This window comes from Nerophis ophidion, linkage group LG12, assembly GCF_033978795.1.
Source record: "Nerophis ophidion isolate RoL-2023_Sa linkage group LG12, RoL_Noph_v1.0, whole genome shotgun sequence".
Classification (NCBI taxonomy): Eukaryota; Metazoa; Chordata; class Actinopteri; order Syngnathiformes; family Syngnathidae; genus Nerophis; species Nerophis ophidion.
This window is the reverse complement of record NC_084622.1, coordinates 17840478-17863875: the sequence shown is the minus strand read 5'-3', so window position 1 is coordinate 17863875 and position 23398 is coordinate 17840478. Positions and strand designations below refer to the sequence as shown.

Below are 23398 nucleotides of genomic sequence, written 5' to 3'. Positions count from 1 at the left end.
ATTTTATCCTTTTTTCTATTTTCCAAACAGGAGCTGGTGTAGGCACAAACTCAGAATAATGTTATTTTCCAGACTGCACTTTCCTCTTTATCAAATAAATAGCAGCTACTATTTTTTTTTTAACCTTTTTTAACGGAAACTGTACTTTTTGGGAATTTTTGCTTATGCAAAATGACAGATGTAAATTCTTTTTTATGCATTCCAACTCACAAATATACTATGGAGTCAATGGGAGGTCCTATATTGCTTCAATAAATCCCTCTAAATAACCCTCTCAAAAAGCGCCATTACATTTTGCAACGTGAATATTAACCAAGTGTTATTTATATTGTTATTAAAGGCGCTAACGTAGAACAGGGGTCGGCAACCCAAAATGTTGAAAGTGCCATATTGGACCAAAAATACAAAAACAAATCTGTCTGGGGCCGCAAAAAATTAAAAGCCATATTACATACAGATAGTGTGTCATGAGATATAAATTGAATTAAGAGGACTTTAAGGAAACTAAATGAGCTCAAATATAGCTACAAATGAGGCATAATGATGCAATATGTACATAAAGCTAGTCTACATAGCATGTTAGCATCGATTAGCTTACAGTCATGCAGTGACCAAATATGTGTGATTAGCACTACACACAAGTAAATAACAACAAAACTCACCTTTGTGCATTCATGCACAACGTTATAAGTTTGGTGGACAAAATGAGACAGAAAAAGAAGTGGCATAAAACACGTCTTAGAAAGTTGGAGGAAGTTATACTAGTAAACAAACTACGGTGAGTTCAAGGACCGCCAAAATTTGTAGGACAAAGCAGCGCCCTCCCAAATACTTGAATCAGTGAAGCATGTTTAATATAAACAGTGTGCTTTATAACAATTAGGGAGGTTTGTGTCATGTTTGTCCTTCTTGATAAACCATATTAAAACAAAAAAATTTTTTTTTTTCCCCCTCATCTTTTTCCATTTTTCATATATTTTTGAAAAAGTTCCAGAGAGCCACTAGGGCATGGGTGTCAAACTCTGGCCCGCGGGCCAAATTTGGCCCTCTGTGTAATTTCATTTGGCCCTTGAGACAATATCAAATTAACATTAGAGCTGGCCCGCGAGGATTATACAGCGGCAGTGCCGCTGTAACACCGCATTCACCGCTTATCCTCATACTTGCCAACCCTCCTGATTTTCCCGGGAGACTCCCGAAGTTCAGTGCCCCTCCCGAAAATCTCCCGGGGCAACCATTTTCCCGGATTTCTCCCCGGACAACAATATTAGGGTCGTGCCTTAAAGGCACTGCCTTTAGCGTTCTCCACAACCTGTCGTTACGTCCGCTTTTCCTCTATACATACAGCGTGCCAGCCAAGTCACATAATATATGCGGCCTGTACACACACACACACACAATTGAATGCAAGGCATTTTTGGTCAACAGCCATACAGGTCACACTGAGGGTGGCCGTAAAAACAACTTTGACACTGTTCCAAATATGCGCCACACCGTGAAGCCACACCAAACAAGAATGACAAACACAATTCGGGAGAAAAACCACACCGAAACACGACATAAACACAACCGAACAAATACCCTGAATCCGTTGCAGCACTAACTCTTCCGGGACGCTACAATATCCACCCCCGCTACCACCAAACCCCGTCACCCCCCAACCCCGACCACCTCATTGTTTTATTTTCAAATTTATTAGCTAGTGGAAAAAGTTCATGTTGATATTTACATTAGAAGGCTGCAAATAGAAAAGAGGCATTACATTTTTTATTCAAATTTTATTTCTGTGATGTTTTTTCATTTGTTTTTTGAAAGTTGATTTTGCACTATTAGGTTGTATAAGTGTTGTTAAAGCAAATCAGTGTAACAAACTGAGCAATAATTAACGTTTTATTCAATCACTTTCTCTCGCTACTTCCGGGCTTGAATGTTTGATTCATTCCTTATTGTTATTTTACTAAAATTTATTATTGGTCTGTGGAAAAAGTTTATTTTGATATTTACCTCAGAAGGCTGCAAATAGAGAAGAGGCATTCAATTTTTATTTTTATTTTATTTGATATGCCATTGAATCGAAGCGATTCTGGACCACCGTCCGCCGCCTCAGGAAGGGGAAGCAGTGCACTATCAACACCGTGTATGGTGCGGATGGTGTTCTGCTGACCTCGACTGCGGATGTTGTGGATAGGTGGAAGGAATACTTCGAAGACCTCCTCAATCCCACCAACACGTCTTCCTATGAGGAAGCAGTGCCTGGGGAATCTGTGGTGGACTCACCTATTTCTGGGGCTGAGGTCGCTGAGGTAGTTAAAAAGCTCCTCGGTGGCAAGGCCCCAGGGGTGGACGAGATCCGCCCGGAGTTCCTTAAGGCTCTGGATGCTGTGGGGCTGTCTTGGTTGACAAGACTTTGCAGCATCGCGTGGACATCGGGGGCGGTACCTCTGGATTGGCAGACCGGGGTGGTGGTTCCTCTCTTTAAGAAGGGGGACCGGAGGGTGTGTTCCAACTATCGTGGGATCACACTCCTCAGCCTTCCCGGTAAGGTTTATTCAGGTGTACTGGAGAGGAGGCTACGTCGGATAGTCGAACCTCGGATTCAGGAGGAACAGTGTGGTTTTCGTCCTGGTCGTGGAACTGTGGACCAGCTCTATACTCTCGGCAGGGTTCTTGAGGGTGCATGGGAGTTTGCCCAACCAGTCTACATGTGCTTTGTGGACTTGGAGAAGGCATTCGACCTTGTCCCTCGGGAAGTCCTGTGGGGAGTGCTCAGAGTATGGGGTATCGGACTGTCTTATTGCGGCGGTCCGTTCCCTGTACGATCAGTGCCAGAGCTTGGTCCGCATTGCCGGCAGTAAGTCGAACACATTTCCAGTGAGGGTTGGACTCCGCCAAGGCTGTCCTTTGTCACCGATTCTGTTCATAACTTTTATGGACAGAATTTCTAGGCGCAGTCAAGGCGTTGAGGGGTTCCGGTTTGGTAACCGCAGGATTAGGTCTCTGCTTTTTGCAGATGATGTGGTCCTGATGGCTTCATCTGACCGGGATCTTCAGCTCTCGCTGGATCGGTTCGCAGCCGAGTGTGAAGCGACCGGAATGAGAATCAGCACCTCCAAGTCCGAGTCCATGGTTCTCGCCCGGAAAAGGGTGGAGTGCCATCTCCGGGTTGGGGAGGAGACCATGCCCCAAGTGGAGGAGTTCAAGTACCTAGGAGTCTTGTTCACGAGTGAGGGAAGAGTGGATCGGGAGATCGACAGGCGGATCGGTGCGGCGTCTTCAGTAATGCGGACGTTGTACCGGTCCGTTGTGGTGAAGAAGGAGCTGAGCCGGAAGGCAAAGCTCTCAATTTACCGGTCGATCTACGTTCCCATCCTCACCTATGGTCATGAGCTTTGGGTCATGACCGAAAGGATAAGATCACGGGTACAAGCGGCCGAAATGAGTTTCCTCCGCCGTGTGGCGGGGCTCTCCCTTAGAGATAGGGTGAGAAGCTCTGCCATCCGGGAGGAACTCAAAGTAAAGCCGCTGCTCCTTCACATCGAGAGGAGCCAGATGAGGTGGTTCGGGCATCTGGTCAGGATGCCACCCGAACGCCTCCCTAGGGAGGTGTTTAGGGCACGTCCAACCGGTAGGAGACCACGGGGAAGACCCAGGACACGTTGGGAAGACTATGTCTCCCGGCTGGCCTGGGAACGCCTCGGGATCCCCCGGGAAGAGCTAGACGAAGTGGCTGGGGAGAGGGAAGTCTGGGTTTCCCTGCTTAGGCTGTTGCCCCCGCGACCCGACCTCGGATAAGCGGAAGATGATGGATGGATGGCATTGATATTTTTTAAATGTTGTTATTATTATTTGAAACTTAATTTTGCATGTCACTATAAAGTTATATAAGCCTTGCTTGTTCAATATTCAATGCAAAACTTGTTTGGGTCCCTATTAAAAGTTTAATTCGTTCAACCTGGGCCTGCGGCTTTGTTCAGTTTAAAATTTTGGCCCACTCTGTATTTGAGTTTGACACCCCTGCACTAGGGCGACGCTAAAGTGCCGCATGCGGCTCCGGAGCTGTGGGTTGCCGACTCCCGGTGTATATATACACATTTCAAATATGTATTTACATCATACTTACCAACCTTCACACCTCCGAATTGGGGAGATGGGCGGAGGGAGGAATTATATTTTTGGCTAGATTTCACTGAAAATCAAGTAATTCTTTTATATATATATATATATATATATATATATATATATATATATATATATGTATGTATGTATGTATGTATGTATGTATGTATGTATGTATGTGTGTGTGTGTGTGTGCTGCTGAACATGCTCCTCTGCTCTTAAAATCTGCTTTTCAGAGTATAAAACCGTCTTTGATTCGTTAGTACGGCGATACTACAGTATACTAGTACCGGTATACCGTACAACCCGAGTGTAGACACACGGCAGAGGGCAAAGGGCAAAGGTGATATAATTTCCAGGAGAAAGGTTTTTCCATTCATGACCTGATAAAAACCCAGATATGAAAAGTGAAGCAAATGAGTGCGTCTATTTTTCCTCCTAATTGGAAGACCATTAAAAAGCTTTGTGAACAAACGGCGACCATTAATTCAAGTGAGGAGAGAAAAGAAAGCGTGGTTGTGAGGAGACTATCGGAGGAATAGTCTCCCCGTGATAAATGACGCTTTCTTCCCAAACAGGAGGAGATAAGGACAGTTTCCAGTGTGGCGACAGCACTTTTAGTGGCTCACAAATGCTGCTGTCCAAGTATAAATTGAACAACACACGATAGGACATTCTGCACGGAGCCCAGCGCTACGCATGGGACTAAAAATAAAATGGGAGTATGAATAATTCATGTGTGGGACAAAAATGATTGATATTAGCAGCAGAGGAGGGAGCATGCCTCACCTATCCTGCTGCAGATGGTGACCAGCAGCTCCCCCACAGTTTTGGAGTCATCCACCATGATGGTCTTCACCGCTCCATCCAGCATTTTGATCTTCAGCGGCCTTTGTTTCTTTTTGTACTCCAAAACATCCTGCAGGGTCAGAGAGGGAAGAGGAGCAGTGAGTCATGCTGCAAACATGGAGATGACATGAAGTAATGATGGTGAGAGCACGCGGACGGTGCTCCACCACATCGTCTTACTCCGTTTCTCAGCATGTAGAAGTCCAGGGTTCTCCCGGACTCCAACCAGATTCCTTTCCTGGGATCTTCGTCAGAGAGGAAGAGACCATAATCTGAGGCTGCAGCAGAGAGGGAACATGAGACGCGAATTGAGCATCCTTCCTTAAATCTGGATGAATTAAACTGGGGGCTCCAAATTACGGCCACAATATAAATAAATAAATAAATATATATATAGCAGTGATGAAGGCTGAAGTGTCAGTCCAAACTGTCAGTAGGCAAGAAACCTCTCTGACGCAAAAAAAAATTTGAACAGAAGAATTCTGCAAATAGACTGAATCTGTTCAATCCAGCCGCTCACGAAATCATATTGTTATTGTAGATAATCTGCTGTACACATTTACTTAAAGTGTGGGATACTTCTCTTGCTGCCCTTTTTGTATTTTACTTGTGTTTATTGTCCCTACAATTTTATATATATATATATATATATAGATATATATATACACACAAAAACAGTACATATATACACATATCCATATGTATACATATACATGTACACATTTACATATATATTTACATTTTAATATATATACACATTATATATATATATATATATATATATATATAACAGTACATATATACACATGTATACATATACATGAATAGATTTACATATATTCAAATATATTAATATATTTACATATTTATATATACTGTACATACATAAACAATACATTCATACATGTATACATTTACATATATATTTATATATTCATATATATACACAGATATATATATATATATACACATATTCAAACACACACACACACACACACACACACACACACACACACACACACACACACACACACACACACACACACACACACACACACTATAGACTGGAGTCTCACACTATGTTAAATTCACTATGGACTGGACTTACTATTACGTTAGATCCACTATGGACTGGACACTCACGCTATTATGTTAAATCCACTATGGACTGGACTCTCACACTATTATGTTAGATCCACTATGGACTGGACTCTCACACTATTATGTTAGATCCACTATGGACTGGACTCACACTATTATGTTAGATCCACTATGGACTTGGCTCTAACCATTATGTTAGATCCACTATGGACTGGACTCTCACTATTATTATAGATCAACAATGGACTGGACTCTCACACTATTATGTTAGATCCACTATGGACTGGACTCTCAATATTATGTTGGATCCACTATGGACTGGACTCTCACACTATTATGTTAGATCCATTATGGACTGGACTCTCACTATCATGTTTGATCCACAACGGACTGGACTCTCACACTACTATGTTACATCCATTATGGACTGGACTCTCACTATTAAGTTAGATCCACTATGGACTGGACTCTCACTATTATGTTAGATCCACTATGGACTGGACTCTCACTATTATGTTAGATCCACTATGGACTGGACTCTCACACTATTATGTTAGATCCACTATGGACTGGACTCTCACTATTATGTTCGATCCACTATGGACTAGACTCTCACTATCATGTTAGATCCACTATGGACTGGACTCTCACACTATTATGTTAGATCCACTATGGACTGGGCTCTCACACTATTATGTTCGATCCACTATGGACTGGACTCTCACACTATTATGTTCGATCCACTATGGACTGGACTCTCACACTATTATGTTCGATCCACAATGGACTGGACTCTCACTATTATGTTAGATCCACTATGGACTGGACTCTCACACTATTATGTTAGATCCACTATGGACTGGACTCTCACACTATTATGTTAGATCCACTATGGATTGGCCTCTCACTAATATGTTAGATCCACTATGGACTGGACTCTCACACTATTATGTTGGATCCACTATGGACTGGACTCTCACTAATATGTTAGATCCACTATGGACTGGACTCTCACTATTATGTTAGATCCACTATGGACTGGACTCTCACACTATTATGTTCGATCCACTATGGACTGGACTCTCACTATTATGTTAGATCCACTATTGACTGGACTCTCACTATTATGTTAGATCCACTATGGACTGGACTCTCACTATTATGTTAGATCCACTATGGACTGGACTCTCACTATTATGTTAGATCCACTATGGACTGGACTCTCACTATTATGTTAGATCCACTATGGACTGGACTCTCACACTATTATGTTAGATCCTCTATGGACTGGACTCTCACACTATTATGTTAGATTCACCACACACACACACACACACACGCACGCACACACACACACACACACACACACACACACACACACACACACACACACACACACACACACACACACACACACACACACACACACACACACACAGCTCCTAGCCAAAATTATTTTAACCCAATGTGGGTTTGAGGAGCCCTGAACTAAACTCTGCTGACCTTGTCCTGACTGGGCCTCAGGGACACGTTCTCTGATGATCCTGCAGGCGTCGTACACGGGCGTGCACGGCTCAAACTGCATGGTCTTCACCACATTGCACTGACGCACACAGATCTTCAGCGACAGAGCCACCATCTTGGAGGGGGTAACGGCCTCACTCACCTACACACCTGGGGAAAACACAAACATTCAGCATGTTAGTCAAACTGCTGCATAATGACCACAATAACCCAAGCATGGTGAAGCAGGATTGGCATATCAGTCAATTGATGGTGTCTGGCGCAAAGTGGGGTGCACTACTGGCATGCAACCAGCAGGGGTGCTGTGGACTTAATTTTTTTTATCTAACCTTAGTCCTTCTCCCATACTTACACTTAGGGCCTGGTCTACTAAGATCCAAATAACACTTGCTATTCAACTTGAAAGTTAAGCTCTACTATGCAAAGCAAAAGCCAATTATCAACAACATCCAGAAACGCCGCCGGCTTCTCTGGGCCCGAGATCATCTAAGATGGACTGATGCAAAGTGGAAAAGTGTTCTGTGGTCTGACGAGTCCACATTTCAAAGTGTTTTTGGAAATATCAGACATCGTGTCATCCGGACCAAAGGGGAAGCAAACCATCCAGACTGTTATCGACGCAAAGTTCAAAAGCCAGCATGTGTGATGGTATGGGGGTGCATTAGTGCCCAATGCATGGGTAACTTACACATCTGTGAAGGCACCATTAATGCTGAAAGGTACATACAGGTTTTGGAACAACATATGCTGCCATCCAAGCGCAGTCTTTTTCATGGACGCTCCTGCTTATTTCAGCAAGACAATGCCACGCCATGTGTTACAACAGCGTGGCTTCGTAAAAAAAAAAAGAGTGCGGGTACTTTCCTGGCCCGCCTGCAGTCCAGACCTGTTTCCCATGGAAAATGTGTGGCGCATTATGAAGAGTAAAATACGACAGCGGAGACCCCGGACTGTTGAAGGACTGAAGCTCTACCTAAAACAAGAATGAGAAAGAATTCCACTTTCAAAAGATTCAACAAATAGTTTCCTCAGTTCCCAAACGTTTATTAAGTGTTGTTGAAAGAAAAGGTGATGTAACACAGTGGTGAACATGCCCTTTCCCAACTACTTTGGCACGTGTTGCAGCCATGAAATTCTAAGTTAATTACTATTTGTAAAAAAAAAAAAAGTTTATGAGTTTGAACATCAAATATGCTGTCTTTGTAGCATATTCAACTGAATATGGGTTGAAAAGGATTTGCAAATCATTGTATTCCGTTTATATTTACATTAACACAATTTCCCAATTCATATGGAAATGTTATGGACTCTATGGAGGTTCTCTGACTACAGAGGTTATGTGCAAGCTTCATTGCAGTGCATGGAGAAAGAGATGATCCAAGGTAAGTCACACCACCTTTCTGCAGCACAATGTGGGGAAAAAGCCCAAATCTGCCTAATGTGCCAGAATAACCGGAACAGAGTCAAAACAATGAAAAAGACATTCCACCACCAGCACATCATTACTTGCCTTCTTTCTCCCACCAGCAAGACTTGGCTGTGAGACAAATTAGTGAATGTTTGGTCACATTCTGCAAGACAGGTCAAGCAGCTCAGGACTTCTGAGACTTAGAAATAACCCCACTAAACTTTCCTCCAAAATCATTTTTACCTTGAGCCTCGCTCCTCCTTCACACTTTTTAACAATGGAAATTAGGGTTTTCCCGATACTAATATGTTGGTACCGGTAAAGGTATATATATATATATATATATATATATATATATATATATATATATATATATATATATATATATATATATATATATATATATATATATATTATATATATATATATATATATATATATTATATATATATATATTATATATATATATATATATATATATATACATATATATATATATATATATATATAGTCCTCAAAATACAAACGTTGCATACTGTCCTGGCATCCTGCTAGTGGAGCTAAGCGGCTAGTTAACTCGCAGTGTTAGCATGCTGGCAACTAACAGAACACACACCTCCAGCTTTGAACAAGTTTGCAGGACAATTTAGTGAGTTATGGCAACTTTTTCAGAATAATACATTTGAAATAAAAACATGGCGGCGAGGAGGCGGAGAATGCGGCCGAGCGGAGAGGCGGGGCGTGCCGGGAGTGACACCACAATCGAATTCAGGTGCGTGGATCGTGCACCGGCACACAATCAACTTATCTCCTCACAATGTATAAAAGGGGAGAGGGAGGAGAGAACTGGGCAGAAGGAGGAGGAGAGCCCGCAGCAGAGCATGAGTACCGAAAGCAACAGGGAGCAAGACGTCGACGACTGAAGCAGACCTGAAGACAAGCTTTGATTGAAAAATAAAGCAAGTCAAACCTGCTCGAAAGCAATGTCCTTCCTTGATGGTCCGTGGAACCCGCACGACGACGGCAGGAGTCCGTCACACTGAGTTTTTAAGAACTTTGGAGGGAGTTTATTTAGAATTTAAAACTTGCGGTAATACAATAATAGTAATAAGACATGTTAGCATGCTAGCTGCAAATACAGCAGAAGTGATAGCGTGTTTTAGGATTTATATCATTTTAATAGGCTCTGCTCACCTTTTAAAGAGTGCTAATTTGGAAAGAACAAAGTTGTAGAAGTGAAATAAAACCACACACAAGGCCTGTTAGCGTACATCTTGATTGAGAAACATACAATTAAATAGCTTGGGTTGCAGACTGAAATATTTGGTTTTAATGTCCATACATTCTGGGAATAAAACCTTTTATGCAGAGTTCCTCTGGCAGTCTTTGTGAGTCACAGAGGACAAAATCTGGGAAGTAGATATTCTATAATGATGAAGTTATGAATGAGGCGGCGTTAGCCTGTGGCTCTGTCGTTGCTCCTCCCCAACAAAGCCACTCTTTTCTTCAGTCGTTCTTATTTCAAAGTAGGAGAAGACAAACACAAAAAAAACAGGAGGTAATGGCGCCGCGTGAGCTCCACTTTTCACGAGATGGCAAAGAGGCCCCATTGAGTTTTTGTGGCGGATGGAGCGTGCACAGCAACCTCCACCCAGCATGACAACTCCCAATGACATGGCTGCGTAGTAATATTTACTATTCACACACACACACACACACACACACACACACACACACACACACACACACACACACACACACACACACACACACTAGTCACCGAGTTTACACATTTGCTTACCACACTATCACACACTAGGTTTACTTGTGATATTTGCATTCAAACTAACTACACTTGGCATTTGTAGATGTCGTGTCAGGGCCATCAATAAGTGCAAAGAGTACGTATGGTACAGTGACGTGCTGTCAGGGGAGGCAAGTGAGGCGGTGCCTCACCTGCCACCAGGTGGCCTAACCATGAGATGTTCCAAAACGAAGTCATAAAATAAAATATGTTTTAATATTTATCTTTTGGTTTATGCTTTCTATGTGATTTTGGTGTGGTTCCTGCATATTTTGATCATTTTCATGGTCAAAATTGCGGAAATTTGAGGTTTCCTGATCAAAACAATGCAGCAGATGAGAAATGAGGCAGACACATTCAGTGCCTCCATGGCTACACACAGTGTGTATATTTTATTTATAATTTTGAAATCCAAATACTTCCATATTGTACTTTGTCACCATCTTTATTAACCAGTAGAATTGTATTTTTTATTGTTAGTTTTGAAGTCCAAATACCTCCATATTGCACTTCACGACCCTCTTTATTAACCAGTAGAGTTGTAGTATTTATTGTTAGTTTTGAGTGAGTTTATTTGGAACATGCAAGAATACAACATGATGCATCACAATGTCCAGTTCCTCTTTTCAACATGTTGGAAAAGGAATAGGAAGAAGCAGAGCTTATAAAAGTGTTTGATTGTGAGGCATTAAAAGCCACAAAATGCAAGGGGTCCATCAGACCCACAGACGCTGGCTGAGTAACCCATACTTGCCAACTCTCCCGGATTTTCCGGGAGACTCCCGAAATTCAGCGCCTCTCCCAAAAACCCCCCGGGACAAATTTTCTCCTGAAACATTCCCAAAATTCAGGCGGAGCTGGAGGCCACGCCCCCTCCAGCTCCATGCGGACCTGAGTGAGGACAGCCTGTTTTCACATCCGCTTTCAGCGTGCCTGCCCAATGACGTTATAACTGTAGAATGATAGAGGGAAAGTTCTTGGTTTCTTATGTGGGTTTATTGTTAGGCAGTTTCATTAACGTCCTCCCAGCGCGGTAACAACACACAACAACAGCAGTCACATTTTCGTCTACCGTAAAGCAATTTGTCTGCCGTAAACAGCAATGTTGTGACACTCTTAAACAGGACAATACTGCCATCTACTGTACATGCATATGTAACAATAATATGTACGGCTTTAGAGTGCAGTGCACAACTGCGCACACAACAAGGAGATGAAGCAGTAGAACGAGGAAGATACAGCCATGGCCACACCGACGACGAGTAAGATGAAGAAATACGCTTGTAAGTTCCAAGCCGTAGCTGCGATTGGACCTGGATGTAGTGGACTACCAAGTGCTTGGCAGTCAAGATCTTCCTCATGAAGCAAAGATTGACCGGTTTTATGCCATGCTAGGGCGAGATGGAAGATTCCAGACTCTAGTGCATTTGATGAAAGCAATTTTGTGCGTGCCACACAGCAATGCATCATCAGAGAGGGTGTGCAGCATGCTTGGAAAAATAGTGACAGATAATAGAACAAGGATGTACAATTCAACCCTTAACTCAACAATGAGTAGATGAGTGTTATGTGTGTGTATATGTGTAAATAAATGAACACTGAAATTCAAGTATTTCTTATATATATATAAGAAATACTTGACTTGGTGAATTCTAGCTGTAAATGTACTCCTCCCCTCTTAACCACCCCTCTCATCTACCGAAATCGGAGGTCTCAAGGTTGGCAAGTATGGAGTAACCACCATATAAACGTTGCACCATGCAAGGTAAGGTAATGTGGAGATAACAAGGGACAGAGTATTGACTGAATGGCGGACGAGCATCTTTGCGGCGTGGAGGCACACACGCATGAATGACTAGCATGTTTCCCCCCCGCACTCCAGCAGTGATTACGGGGAAAAGAACAGTTCGATGCTCCACAAGCACGACTGACATTGATTAGAGCGTGCCTCTAACAAGCAGCGTGGCACAAGTGGAAATCACTCCAACGTGGAATTCAAACCCGACCATGCGGCACGCCGGCTTGACTTCCACTCCACCACAATTCCCGACTCGACGGGCAATCGCACCACCAATAAATGTCAGTCATCAAACGACTGTATTTTAATCCCTGACTCAGCAGTTCTCGGGAATGTGGAGAAAAGCGGGATTAAATCTGTAGTGCACTGATAATATGTGCACTGCAAAAACTGAAATCTAAGTAAGATGAAATATCTCAAATAAGGGTGATATTTGCTTATTTTCTGTCTGATAAGATCATTCTTCTCACTAAGCAGATTTTATGTTAGAGTCTTTTACTTGTTTTAAGGGTTTTGCTCCTAAATGATCTCAGTAAGATACTACAGCTTGTTTCCGACATTTTATGACCTATTTTGAGTAAAATATGCTTGAAACTGTTTTTGTCCAGGTGTCCAAAACACACCCAGCAATGGTGCACAGGAAGGCGAGGAAGAAGAGGGGGAAAAGGCGGCCAAAATGTTCATAAGTCCCAATTGTGTCCAAAATACCTCCCCGGGTTCCAGTCCCACGAGTCCCGCCGCCGGACACACAAATCCCGGGATACAAAAAATTTCCAAAACGCACCCAGCAAAGTCCCACGGGAAGTAGGGGGGAAAAATTTGAAAAAGTCGGCAAAAGTCCCCCAAAATACCTACCAAGGTTCGAGTCCCAACCGGGTTCGAGTTTGATTTTGAGTGCACACTCGAACCCGGGTGGGACTTTTGAACATTTCACCGACTTTTCTTACTTTTCTCCCCACCTCTCCGTGGGACTTTGCTGGGCGCGTTTTGGACATTATGGGCATCCCGGCCGGCGGCAGAACTTGTGGGACTCGAACCTGTGTAGGTATTTTGAAAATTTTTGGGACTTTTGTTGACATTTCCAACTTTCATTCCCCCTCCCCATGGGACTCGGCGGGGTGTGTTATGGACATTTTGGCCATCCCGGGACTTGCGCGGCCATACATAAGATTTTATACCTGTTTTAAGTGTTTAAGTCCTAAATGATCTCAATAAGATATTACAGCTTGTAGCTGAGATTTGATGACCTATATTGAGTAAAACATGCTTGAAACTAGAATATCAAATGTTGCAAAGCTGTGTCATCAACACTCACAAGTATAAAACTACTTTTTACAGTAAGAATTTCTTATTTTAGGAACGTAAAACAAAATCATGACTTCGACACAATTGTTTCTCATATTAAAACAGATGACAGCCAAATATACTGCCGTTTTATTTTCAATGAAACAATAGAAACTACGTACTCGTATAGTAGTACACTTGTTATTAGTGAGAATATACTTATTTTAAGGCATTTTTGGGTTCAGTGAAGTGAGCTAATTTTACTTGTTTTGAAAATTCTTGACAAGCCAAATTTTCTTGTTCTATTGGCAGATAATTTTGCTTAGTTTAAGTAAAATACCCCTCATTTTTGTATTTTTTTTTCTTGTTTTTGAACACTGACTTTTTGCAGTGTGAATAGTCCATTCCTTCTCCTGACATCCCGACATGGCCTTTTATCCCCGCCCGACTGAAGGCAAGGTCAGCTTCCTGCACGCCCACCACTGCGTCTCTCGGGCCCCCCGAGTCCTTTTTACAGGAAAACCCACTCCAGCAGTGAGTCACGTGTCAGCGCCTTGTTTGGCTGCACGGAACAAAAAAAAAAGTGCATGTTTGCAATTGGCGGCAGTGAGTCACGTCAAGGTCAGGTGTGTTATTTTCAAGCTCGACGACCTATTTCATGAGCTGTCATATTTCAGGGGGTCTTATAATTGCCAGCAACACTTTGCGTTTTAATCACCCGCCATAAATACATCTTAATTACGAGCGCCGTGCACGCTTGACTTGCTGCAAATACAAATCAAATCCATGCGCAAAACCTTCATCTGCGTGAGCAGCACATATATATTATCCTGTCAAATTGTCCCCGCCACCTTAAAAAGATCCGGAAGAGTTTATTGAGGCGCACCGATGCACGAACCACAACATTTGCATGCGGCGGAACACAAAATTATCACAGCAGCTTATTATCACCTATTAATGATGTTGATGTTGTTTAACAAGTATGCTCTTCATGACTGAGGATAATCAGAGAAAAATATGCTGTTCTTTTACAAACCCTGTTTCCATATGAGTTGGGAAATTGTAAAAATGTAAATATAAACGGAATACAATGATTTGCAAATCCTTTTCAACCCATATTCAGTTGAATGCACTACAAAGACAAGATATTTGATGTGCAAACTCATAAACTTTATTTTTTTTTGTAAATAATAATTAACTTTAGAATTTCATGGCTGCAACACGTGCCAAAGTAGTTGGGAAAGGGCATGTTCACCACTGTGTTACATCACCTTTTCTTTTAACAACACTCAAACGTTTGGGAACTGAGGAAACTAATTGTTGAAGCTTTGAAAGTGGAATTATTTCCCATTCTTGTTTTTTGTACAGCTTCAGTCGTTCAACAGTCTGGGGTCTCCGCTGTCGTATTTTACGCTTCATAATGCACCACACATTTGCCATGGGAGACAGGTCTGGACTGCAGGCGGGCCAGGAAAGCACCCGCACTCTTTTTTCACGAAGCCATGCTGTTGTAACACCTGCTGAATGTGGCTCGGCATTGTTTTGCTGAAATAAGCAGGGGCGTCCATGAAAAAGACAGCGCAGATGCTGGCTGTATGTACCTTTCAGCATTAATGGTGCCTTCACAGATGTGTAAGTTACCCATGCCTTGGGTACTAATGCACCCCCATACCATCACAGATGCTGGCTTTTAAACTTTGCGTGGATAACAGTCTGGATGGTTCGCTTCCCCTTTGGTGCGGATGACACGATGATGAATAGTTCCAAAAACAATTCGAAATGTGGACTCGACAGACCACAGAACCCTTTTCCACTTTGCATCAGTCCATCTTAGATGATCTCGGGCCAAGAGAAGCCGGCGGCGTTTCTGGATGTTGTTGATAAATAGCTTTCGCTTGGCATAGTAGAGCTTTAACTTACACTTACAGATGTAGAGACAAACTGTATTTAGTGACAGTGGTTTTCTGAAGTGTTCCTGAGCCCATGTGTTGATATCCTTTAGAGATTGAAGTCGGTTTTTGATACAGTGCCGTCTGAGGTATCAAATGTCATGGTCATTCAATGTTTGTTTCCGGCCATGCCGCTTACGTGGAGTGATTTCTCCAGATTCTCTGAACCTTTTGATGATATTATGGAGCGTAGATGTTGACAAAGAAGTTGTCAACACGTGACAAAGAAGTTCGGAAAGGTGGCAATTAATACTGATACAGTTGAGGAATGCTCATCAAACCTTTATTTGAAACATCCTTCAGGTGTGCAGGTTAATTGGGAACAGGTGGGTTCCATGATTGGGTTTAAAAACAGCTTCCCAAAAAATGCTCAGTCTTTCACAAGAAAGGATGGAGCGAGGTACACCCCTTTGTCCACAACTGCGTGAGCAAATAGTCAAACAGTTTAAGAACAATGTTTCTCAAAGTGCAATTGCAAGAAATTTAGGGATTTCAACATCTGCGGACCATAATATCATCAAAAGGTTGACAATCTGGAGAGATCAATCCACCAACATTGAATGACTGTGACCTTTCAAAGTTTCCTCAGTTCCCAAAAGTTTGAGTGTTGTTAAAAAAAAAGTAGATGTAACAGTGGTGAACATGCCCTTTCCCAACTACTTTGGCACATGTTGCAGACATGAAATTCTAAGTTAATTATTATTTGCAAAAAAAAAAAAAGTTTATGAGTTTGAACATCAAATATGTTGTCTTTGTAGCATATTCAACTGAATATGGGTTGAAAAGGATTTGCAAATCATCGTATTCCGTTTATATTTACATCTAACACAATTTCCCAACTCATACGGAAACGGGGTTTGTATATTCACTTCCTGTACAAGGTAGGTGACCAGGCTAATCGTGTCTTGCATGGTAAAGTCCTGACACATGGTCCCGGACACGTTAATATTCATGCAGCCCACCTTCTTAATGAAGGCATTAGCTCTTAAAATTACATCATTTTTACAAGACTGTTTACAAACTCCACCAGGGGGGGTCGTGACCCCGACTGTTGCCACGCCCTCTGCTGTAATGCAATTTGAAGGGTGAAGACACGGTCACAAAGTTCTGAATGTGGTCCTTGTCCAGAAATAACCAGCAAAGTGGAACGCGGCCTAAGCAGCGGCAGATCAAAAGGATCCACTCACAATGGATGCGAGTGTTCCTCCGCTGTGGCACTGACTAATATGCAACAGCAGATAAAATCATTTGTATTGATTCTGCTCTAAATAGCTTAGAGCAAGATGGATAACAAATAGGAGAACAAACCCAGAAGAGATTGATGCTGTTGGAGTTGTCCAGCTGCCTTACGAGACAAGGAATTATCAATATGTACTACCGATTTAAACGGTAAATGGGTTATACTTGTATAGAGCTGATAGTGTCAAAGCGCTTTGACACTATTTCCACATTCACCCATTCACACACACATTCACACACGCTGCCATGCAAGGCCCTAACCACGATCAGGAGCAAGGGTGAAGTGTCTTGCTCAAGGACACCATGGACGTGACGAGGTTGGTAGAAGGTGGGGATTAAACCAGGAACCCCTCAGGTTGAGGGGGCGGCGTGGCGAAGTTGGGAGAGTGGCCGTGCCAGCAATCTGAGGGTTCCTGGTTCAATCTCCATCTTCCACCATTTCTCGGTTTTCCCGAGATGCAAAGGAAGGTGACGGGACATGGTGTGAAGGCAAATACATGTTTTAATTATACAAACCCTGTTTCCATATGAGTGGGGAAATTGTGTAAGATGTAAATATAAACAGAATACAATGATTTGCAAATCCTTTTCAACCCATATTCAGTTGAATATGCTACAAAGACAACATATTTGAGGTTCAAACTCATAAACATTTTTTTTTTGCAAATAATCATTAACTTTAGAATTTGATGCCAGCAACACGTGACAAAGAAGTTGGGAAAGGTGGCAATAAATACTGATAAAGTTGAGGAATGCTCATCAAACACTTATTTGGAACATCCCACAGATGTGCAGGCTAATTGGGAACAGGTGGGTGCCATGATTGGGTATAAAAACAGCTTCTCAAAAAATGCTCAGTCTTTCACAAGAAAGGATGGGGCGAAGTACACCCCTTTGTCCACAACTGCGTGAGCAAATAGTCAAACAGTTTAAGAACAACATTTCTCAAAGTGCAATTGCAAGAAATTTAGGGATTTCAACATCTACGCTCCAGAATATCATCAAAAGGTTCAGAGAATCTGGAGAAATCACTCCACGTAAGCGGCATGGCCGGAAACCAACGAATGACCGTGACCTTCGATCCCTCAGACGTATCACTGTATCAAAAACCGACATCAATCTCTAAAGGATATCAACACATGGGCTCAGGAACACTTCAGAAAACCACTGTCACTAAATACAGTTCGTTGCTACATCTGTAAGTGCAAGTTAAAGCTCTACTATGAAAAGGGAAAGCCATTTATCAACAACATCCAGAAACGCCGCCGTCTTCTCTGGGCCCGAGATTATCTAAGACGGAATGATTCAAAGTGGAAAAGTGTTCTGTGGTCTGACGAGTCCACATTTCAAATTGTTTTTGGAAATATTTGATATTGTGTCATCCGGACCAAAGAGGAAGCGAACCATCCAGACTGTTATCGACGCAAAGTTCAAAAGCCAGCATGTGTGATGGTATGGGGGTGCATTAGTGCCCAAGGCATGGGTAACTTACACATTTGTGAAGGCACCATTAATGCTGAAAGGTACATACAGGTTTTGGAACAACATATGCTGCCATTTTAGCGCCGTCTTTTTCAGGGACGCCCCTGCTTGTTTCAGCAAGACAATGCCAAGCCACATTCAGCACGTGTTACAACAGCGTGGCTTCGTAAAAGAAGAGTGCGGGTACTTTCCTGGCCCGCCTGCAGTCCAGACCTGTCTCCCATGGAAAATGTGTGCCTCATTATGAAGCGTAAAATACGACAGCGGAGACCCCGGACTGTTGAACGACTGAAGCTCTACAAAAAACAAGAATGGGAAAGAATTCCACTTTCAAAGCTTCAACGATTATTTTCCTCAGTTCCGAAACGTTTGAGTTTTGTTAAAAGAAAAGGTGATGTAACACAGTGGTGAACATGCCCTTTCACAACTACTTTGGCACGTGTTGCAGCCATGAAATTATAAGTTAATTGTTATTTGCAAAAAAAAATTAAGTTTTTGAGTTTGAACATCAAATATCTTGTCTTTGTAGTTTATTCAAATGAATACTAGTTGAAAATGATTTGCAAATCATTGTATTCCGTTTATATTTACATCTAACACAATTTCCCAACTCATAAGGAAACGAGGCTTGTATTAGTGAGGGATGGAGACAGATCCACCAAATAGCTGCTGCTTCTCCAACAAAGAATTGTGGTGACTGATTGACTGATTGAGAAGTTTATTGACATCTTAAAGAATTGAGTCCATGTAAGGCTTTACAAAGATGGCACAAAAAGGCTTGTTTCCATTGTGGTCCACTCAGCTGGAGCCCTGATGATAAGAACCTCTGCTGTCTATACTTCCCCAACAATACTTCCTTCATTATTAATGAATCCATACTGGAGTACCACCATTGAGTGTTGAGATTGTACCGCCTATGCAAAACTGAATACATTTCCATTTCCAAGCACCGTAATGTAACATTTCCCAGAGCAACAACATGCAATTAAACCAAAGAGAAATGACGTAAACCAGAACCCTTCCTCGCAAAATCTAATTAAGAAAACACTCGGCAGTCATGTTGCGCGAGCGTGAGCAGTTTTTTACTCTGCACAGCACCATGTCATTCAGGACCATGTCTAGTCTGCACAGCACCATGTCAAGCAGGACTACGTCTAGTCTGCACAGCACCATGTCATGCAGGACCATGTCTAGTCTGCACAGCACCATGTCATGCAGGACCATGTCTAGTCTGCACAGCACCATGTCATGCAGGACCATGTCTAGTCTGCACAGCACCATGTCATGCAGGACCATGTCTACTCTGCACAGCACCATGTCATGCAGGACCATGTCTAGTCTGCACAGCACCATGTCATGCAGGACCATGTCTAGTCTGCACAGCACCATGTCATGCAGGACCATGTCTAGTCTGCACAGCACCATGTCATGCAGGACCATGTCTACTCTGCACAGCACCATGTCATGCAGGACCATGTCTAGTCTGCACAGCACCATGTCATGCAGGACCATGTGTAGTCTGCACAGCACCATGTCATACAGGACCATGTCTAGTCTGCACAGCACCATGTCATGCAGGACCATGTCTAGTCTGCACAGCACCATGTCATGCAGGACCATGTCGAGCATTTCCAAGGCGACACAGAGCTAGCCGGACTCGTCCCCCCGCATGGCAGGATATCGCCCCAAAAAATGTTAAACCAAGGAAATACGAGTAAACTAAAAAGCTACTTGAAACATCCCCAATCCATCGTCTATTTTTTTACCGCTTGTTTATTTTGTGAAGTATCTACATTATTCAAAGTTGTATTGCCAGTCTACTTATCTGAGGAACAACATTATCCAGAGTGGTTCTTACCACTTCCATATGGAGTCTAATGACGGATACAAGTTCGTTGTGGTCAGGCTTGTCCCTGACAGTTTGGTTGTGTTTTAATTTTTCCTCTGTGTTGGTTGTATTTTCTGTCAGCACTCTTGTTTTAGTTATTTTTCCTGTGTTCCCTCAGCTTTGGCTGATTGGCACCTGGCCACACCTGGTGTCAATCAGCCAGGTACTATTTAAATCCGCTTTATCCTTCACTCTGTTTTGAAATATTGTTGTGTCGTGCCGTTGCTAGCTGTATGCTGTAAGCTATTCCCTGGATCCTGATTCCTGTTCCTTGCTTCCAGTTTGTTTGTTCCTGGTTTGTGTTTCTTCTTTATTTTTACATTTTTGGACATTAAATTATGTTTTCTTATTCAATGCCTGCCACCGTCTCTGCATCTTGGGGTTCGTCAAAAACTCAACCTGACAGTTGTATGAGAAATGGCAACGGCGGGAGATGCATGTGCATGTACGAGCCAGTCTGACCCACAACAAGAGACTGGAAAAAAAGGAAGGAACTTATTGACTACAACATTGGACTTGGAGTAAAACTTTACCATGTATGGAAATACCTGCTGACGTCACCATTTGAAATAAAGGTCACGAGTCTGGCAAATTTCAAACAGCCCATTTAGAGGGAGTACGAAGGAAAAATGTATTGTTTTGTAATAATTGCCGCAATGCCTCCATGTCTGTAAATGTTTGGGACTGATCTCAAATACACAAAAACAGGTAACAGAAGGTAAGAAAAGTTGGTTTTGCATACCATATTTCCTTGAATTGCCGCCGGGTATATAGTATGCGCCTGCCTAGAATTACTGCCGGGTCAAACTCGTTTCGCAAAATAATTAGCGTATGCTTAGCATTACCGCCGGCTCAGGATTAACGCCGGGTTAAACTCGTTTCGCAAAATATTATTTTTATTAGCGCATGTCTAGAATTTCCGCCGGGTCAAACTCGTCACGTCACGAGTGACACTTCACCTGTCATCATTTTCAAAATGGAGGGGGCTGATTTCAATATTTCGAAATCGCATAAAGGGAAGAAGATTAAGAGCTATTCAGTAGGATTTAAGGTCCAAGCTATTGAATATGCTAAAAAGAACAGTAAGCAGCTATGTTTTATTAATATACCATAGCTGCGTGTGTCAAATATGAGTCATTAAATGACTCCCGCCTCCTGGTGGTAGAGGGCGCTAGTGAGCCTTCTTGCGACTACTCGGCTGCAGAAGAACAGGGATGGGAATAAAGATTTACAAAATCCGCTGAAAATTTTATAATCCAAAAACACACCGTGTGCACTCGCCTGGTAAGGGGGTCTGGGGGCATGCCCCCCCAGAAACATTATGAAATCTATGTTAGCTTAGGGTGCATTTCCTGCTATTTTGCGTCAAAATCTAACAATATTCTGCTGACCAAAAATTGTGTATTGTACCTCTGAATGGACACATTTATCGTAGATTGGTGTGAGATGAGCTGAGTCGGAGGTGGGAAGCTTCGATAGTTGATTTTAGGCTGCATTTGTGACGATGTTTGACTTCAGCTTGAAGGCAGATCCCAGTGAAAAATTACTTTTCCGTAAACTCACTTTAATTAGATGCCTTGCCGATTTCGCGTGGTCAAAGAGCGCCACCTTTCCCCGAGATCCATAGTTCACAATGTCCTTGCAATATAAGCACTGAGCACATCCCGGTTCATCGCACTTTGCAATGAAATCGCTGATCAGTTTGTCTACTTCTAAGATATTGTTGTTAATCTTCACCTTCAGTTTGATAGATATATCGAGCCATGCCCAGTTCCACTTGTTTCTCACGCCCTTATCGATATGTTTTGCTAACAAAGCATTCCTATCTTGAATAAGCTTAACCATGTCTGAAACAGTTTTGTCAATAAAGAAACGTGTTAATTGAGAGTTACTGGGTTTTCTTTCCAGATTAGTCGCCGATAAACACAACCAATATAAACAGATTACAAGTTCAGAAACGCTCACAATAATTGAGGATCAGGGACTACATTGTCGGCAAATGACGCATGCAGACGCCTATAACGGGCAATGTCATTGGTTGATGTCGTCAGCTGATAGTAGAGCTAGCCAATCTGGTGCCTTCACACATTGGCATTATATTATATAAATGACCCTGGCGGCGCCAAAATCGGCGGAATTCCGCGGATCCGTGGATAATTCCCATCCCTGGAAGAAGTGAAGTGAATTATATTTATACAGCGTTTTTCTCTAGTGACTCAAAGCGCTTTACATAGTGATACCCAATATCTAAGTTACATTTAAACCAGTGTGGGTGGCACCGGGAGCAGGTGGGTAAAGTGTCTTGCCCAAGGACACAACGGCAGTGACTAGGATGGCGGAAGCGGGAATCGAACCTGCAACCCTCAAGTTGCTGGCACGGCCACTCTACCAACAAGCAGCAAGAGTGAGCAGCGATTGTTTATTTTTTCCTCTCGCTTGCACTTTTAACATGGAGTATTACATATTTAAGATAAAACAGTTTTTTAAACTGGACTTTCAATCGAAGCAGGAGGTAATAAAGGAAGATCCCCATCGAGAAAGAGAGACTTTTAAAACTGAAGAAAGATAAGGAAGACTTTTATAAACAAGTTATCGATGCTTTTGATCAGAAGGAGCTGCGCATGGACTTCATTTATAAGTAAAAGTAAGACCATAACAACGTTCTTTTTTTTTTTATTAAATGTGCTTTTCATGATGGTATCCTTACATCACACTCAGGTTTATAAGAGCAGGCCTAAATTTACTGCATGCCTTTGGTAAGCGCCGGAGTGAGAAGAGCTTTTAAATTAATTAGCGCCCCGGCGGCAATTCAAGGAAATACGGTAATAGGTTTGCTTTACGGCACTATTTGTTGTATAACGCGGTTGACGTGCATCATGTGACCCTCCTCAGTCCACATGGTAGCAGTGATGACATTCCAGTTGATGATGATGATGATGATGAGTCCCAGGAAGGT

General features: G+C 42.4%; 1 protein-coding gene across 1 annotated transcript in view; it reads right to left on the bottom strand.

The window, feature by feature from the left end:
* tln2b (talin 2b) overlaps positions 1–23398 on the bottom strand; it is a 242937-nt gene that overhangs the window by 177020 nt on the left and 42519 nt on the right. Inside the window, 3 exon segments of the mRNA XM_061918043.1 lie at positions 4906–5035; positions 5146–5243; positions 7570–7740. Of these exon segments, the coding sequence (XP_061774027.1) occupies positions 4906–5035; positions 5146–5243; positions 7570–7705 (364 nt within the window). The 5' untranslated portion in view covers positions 7706–7740.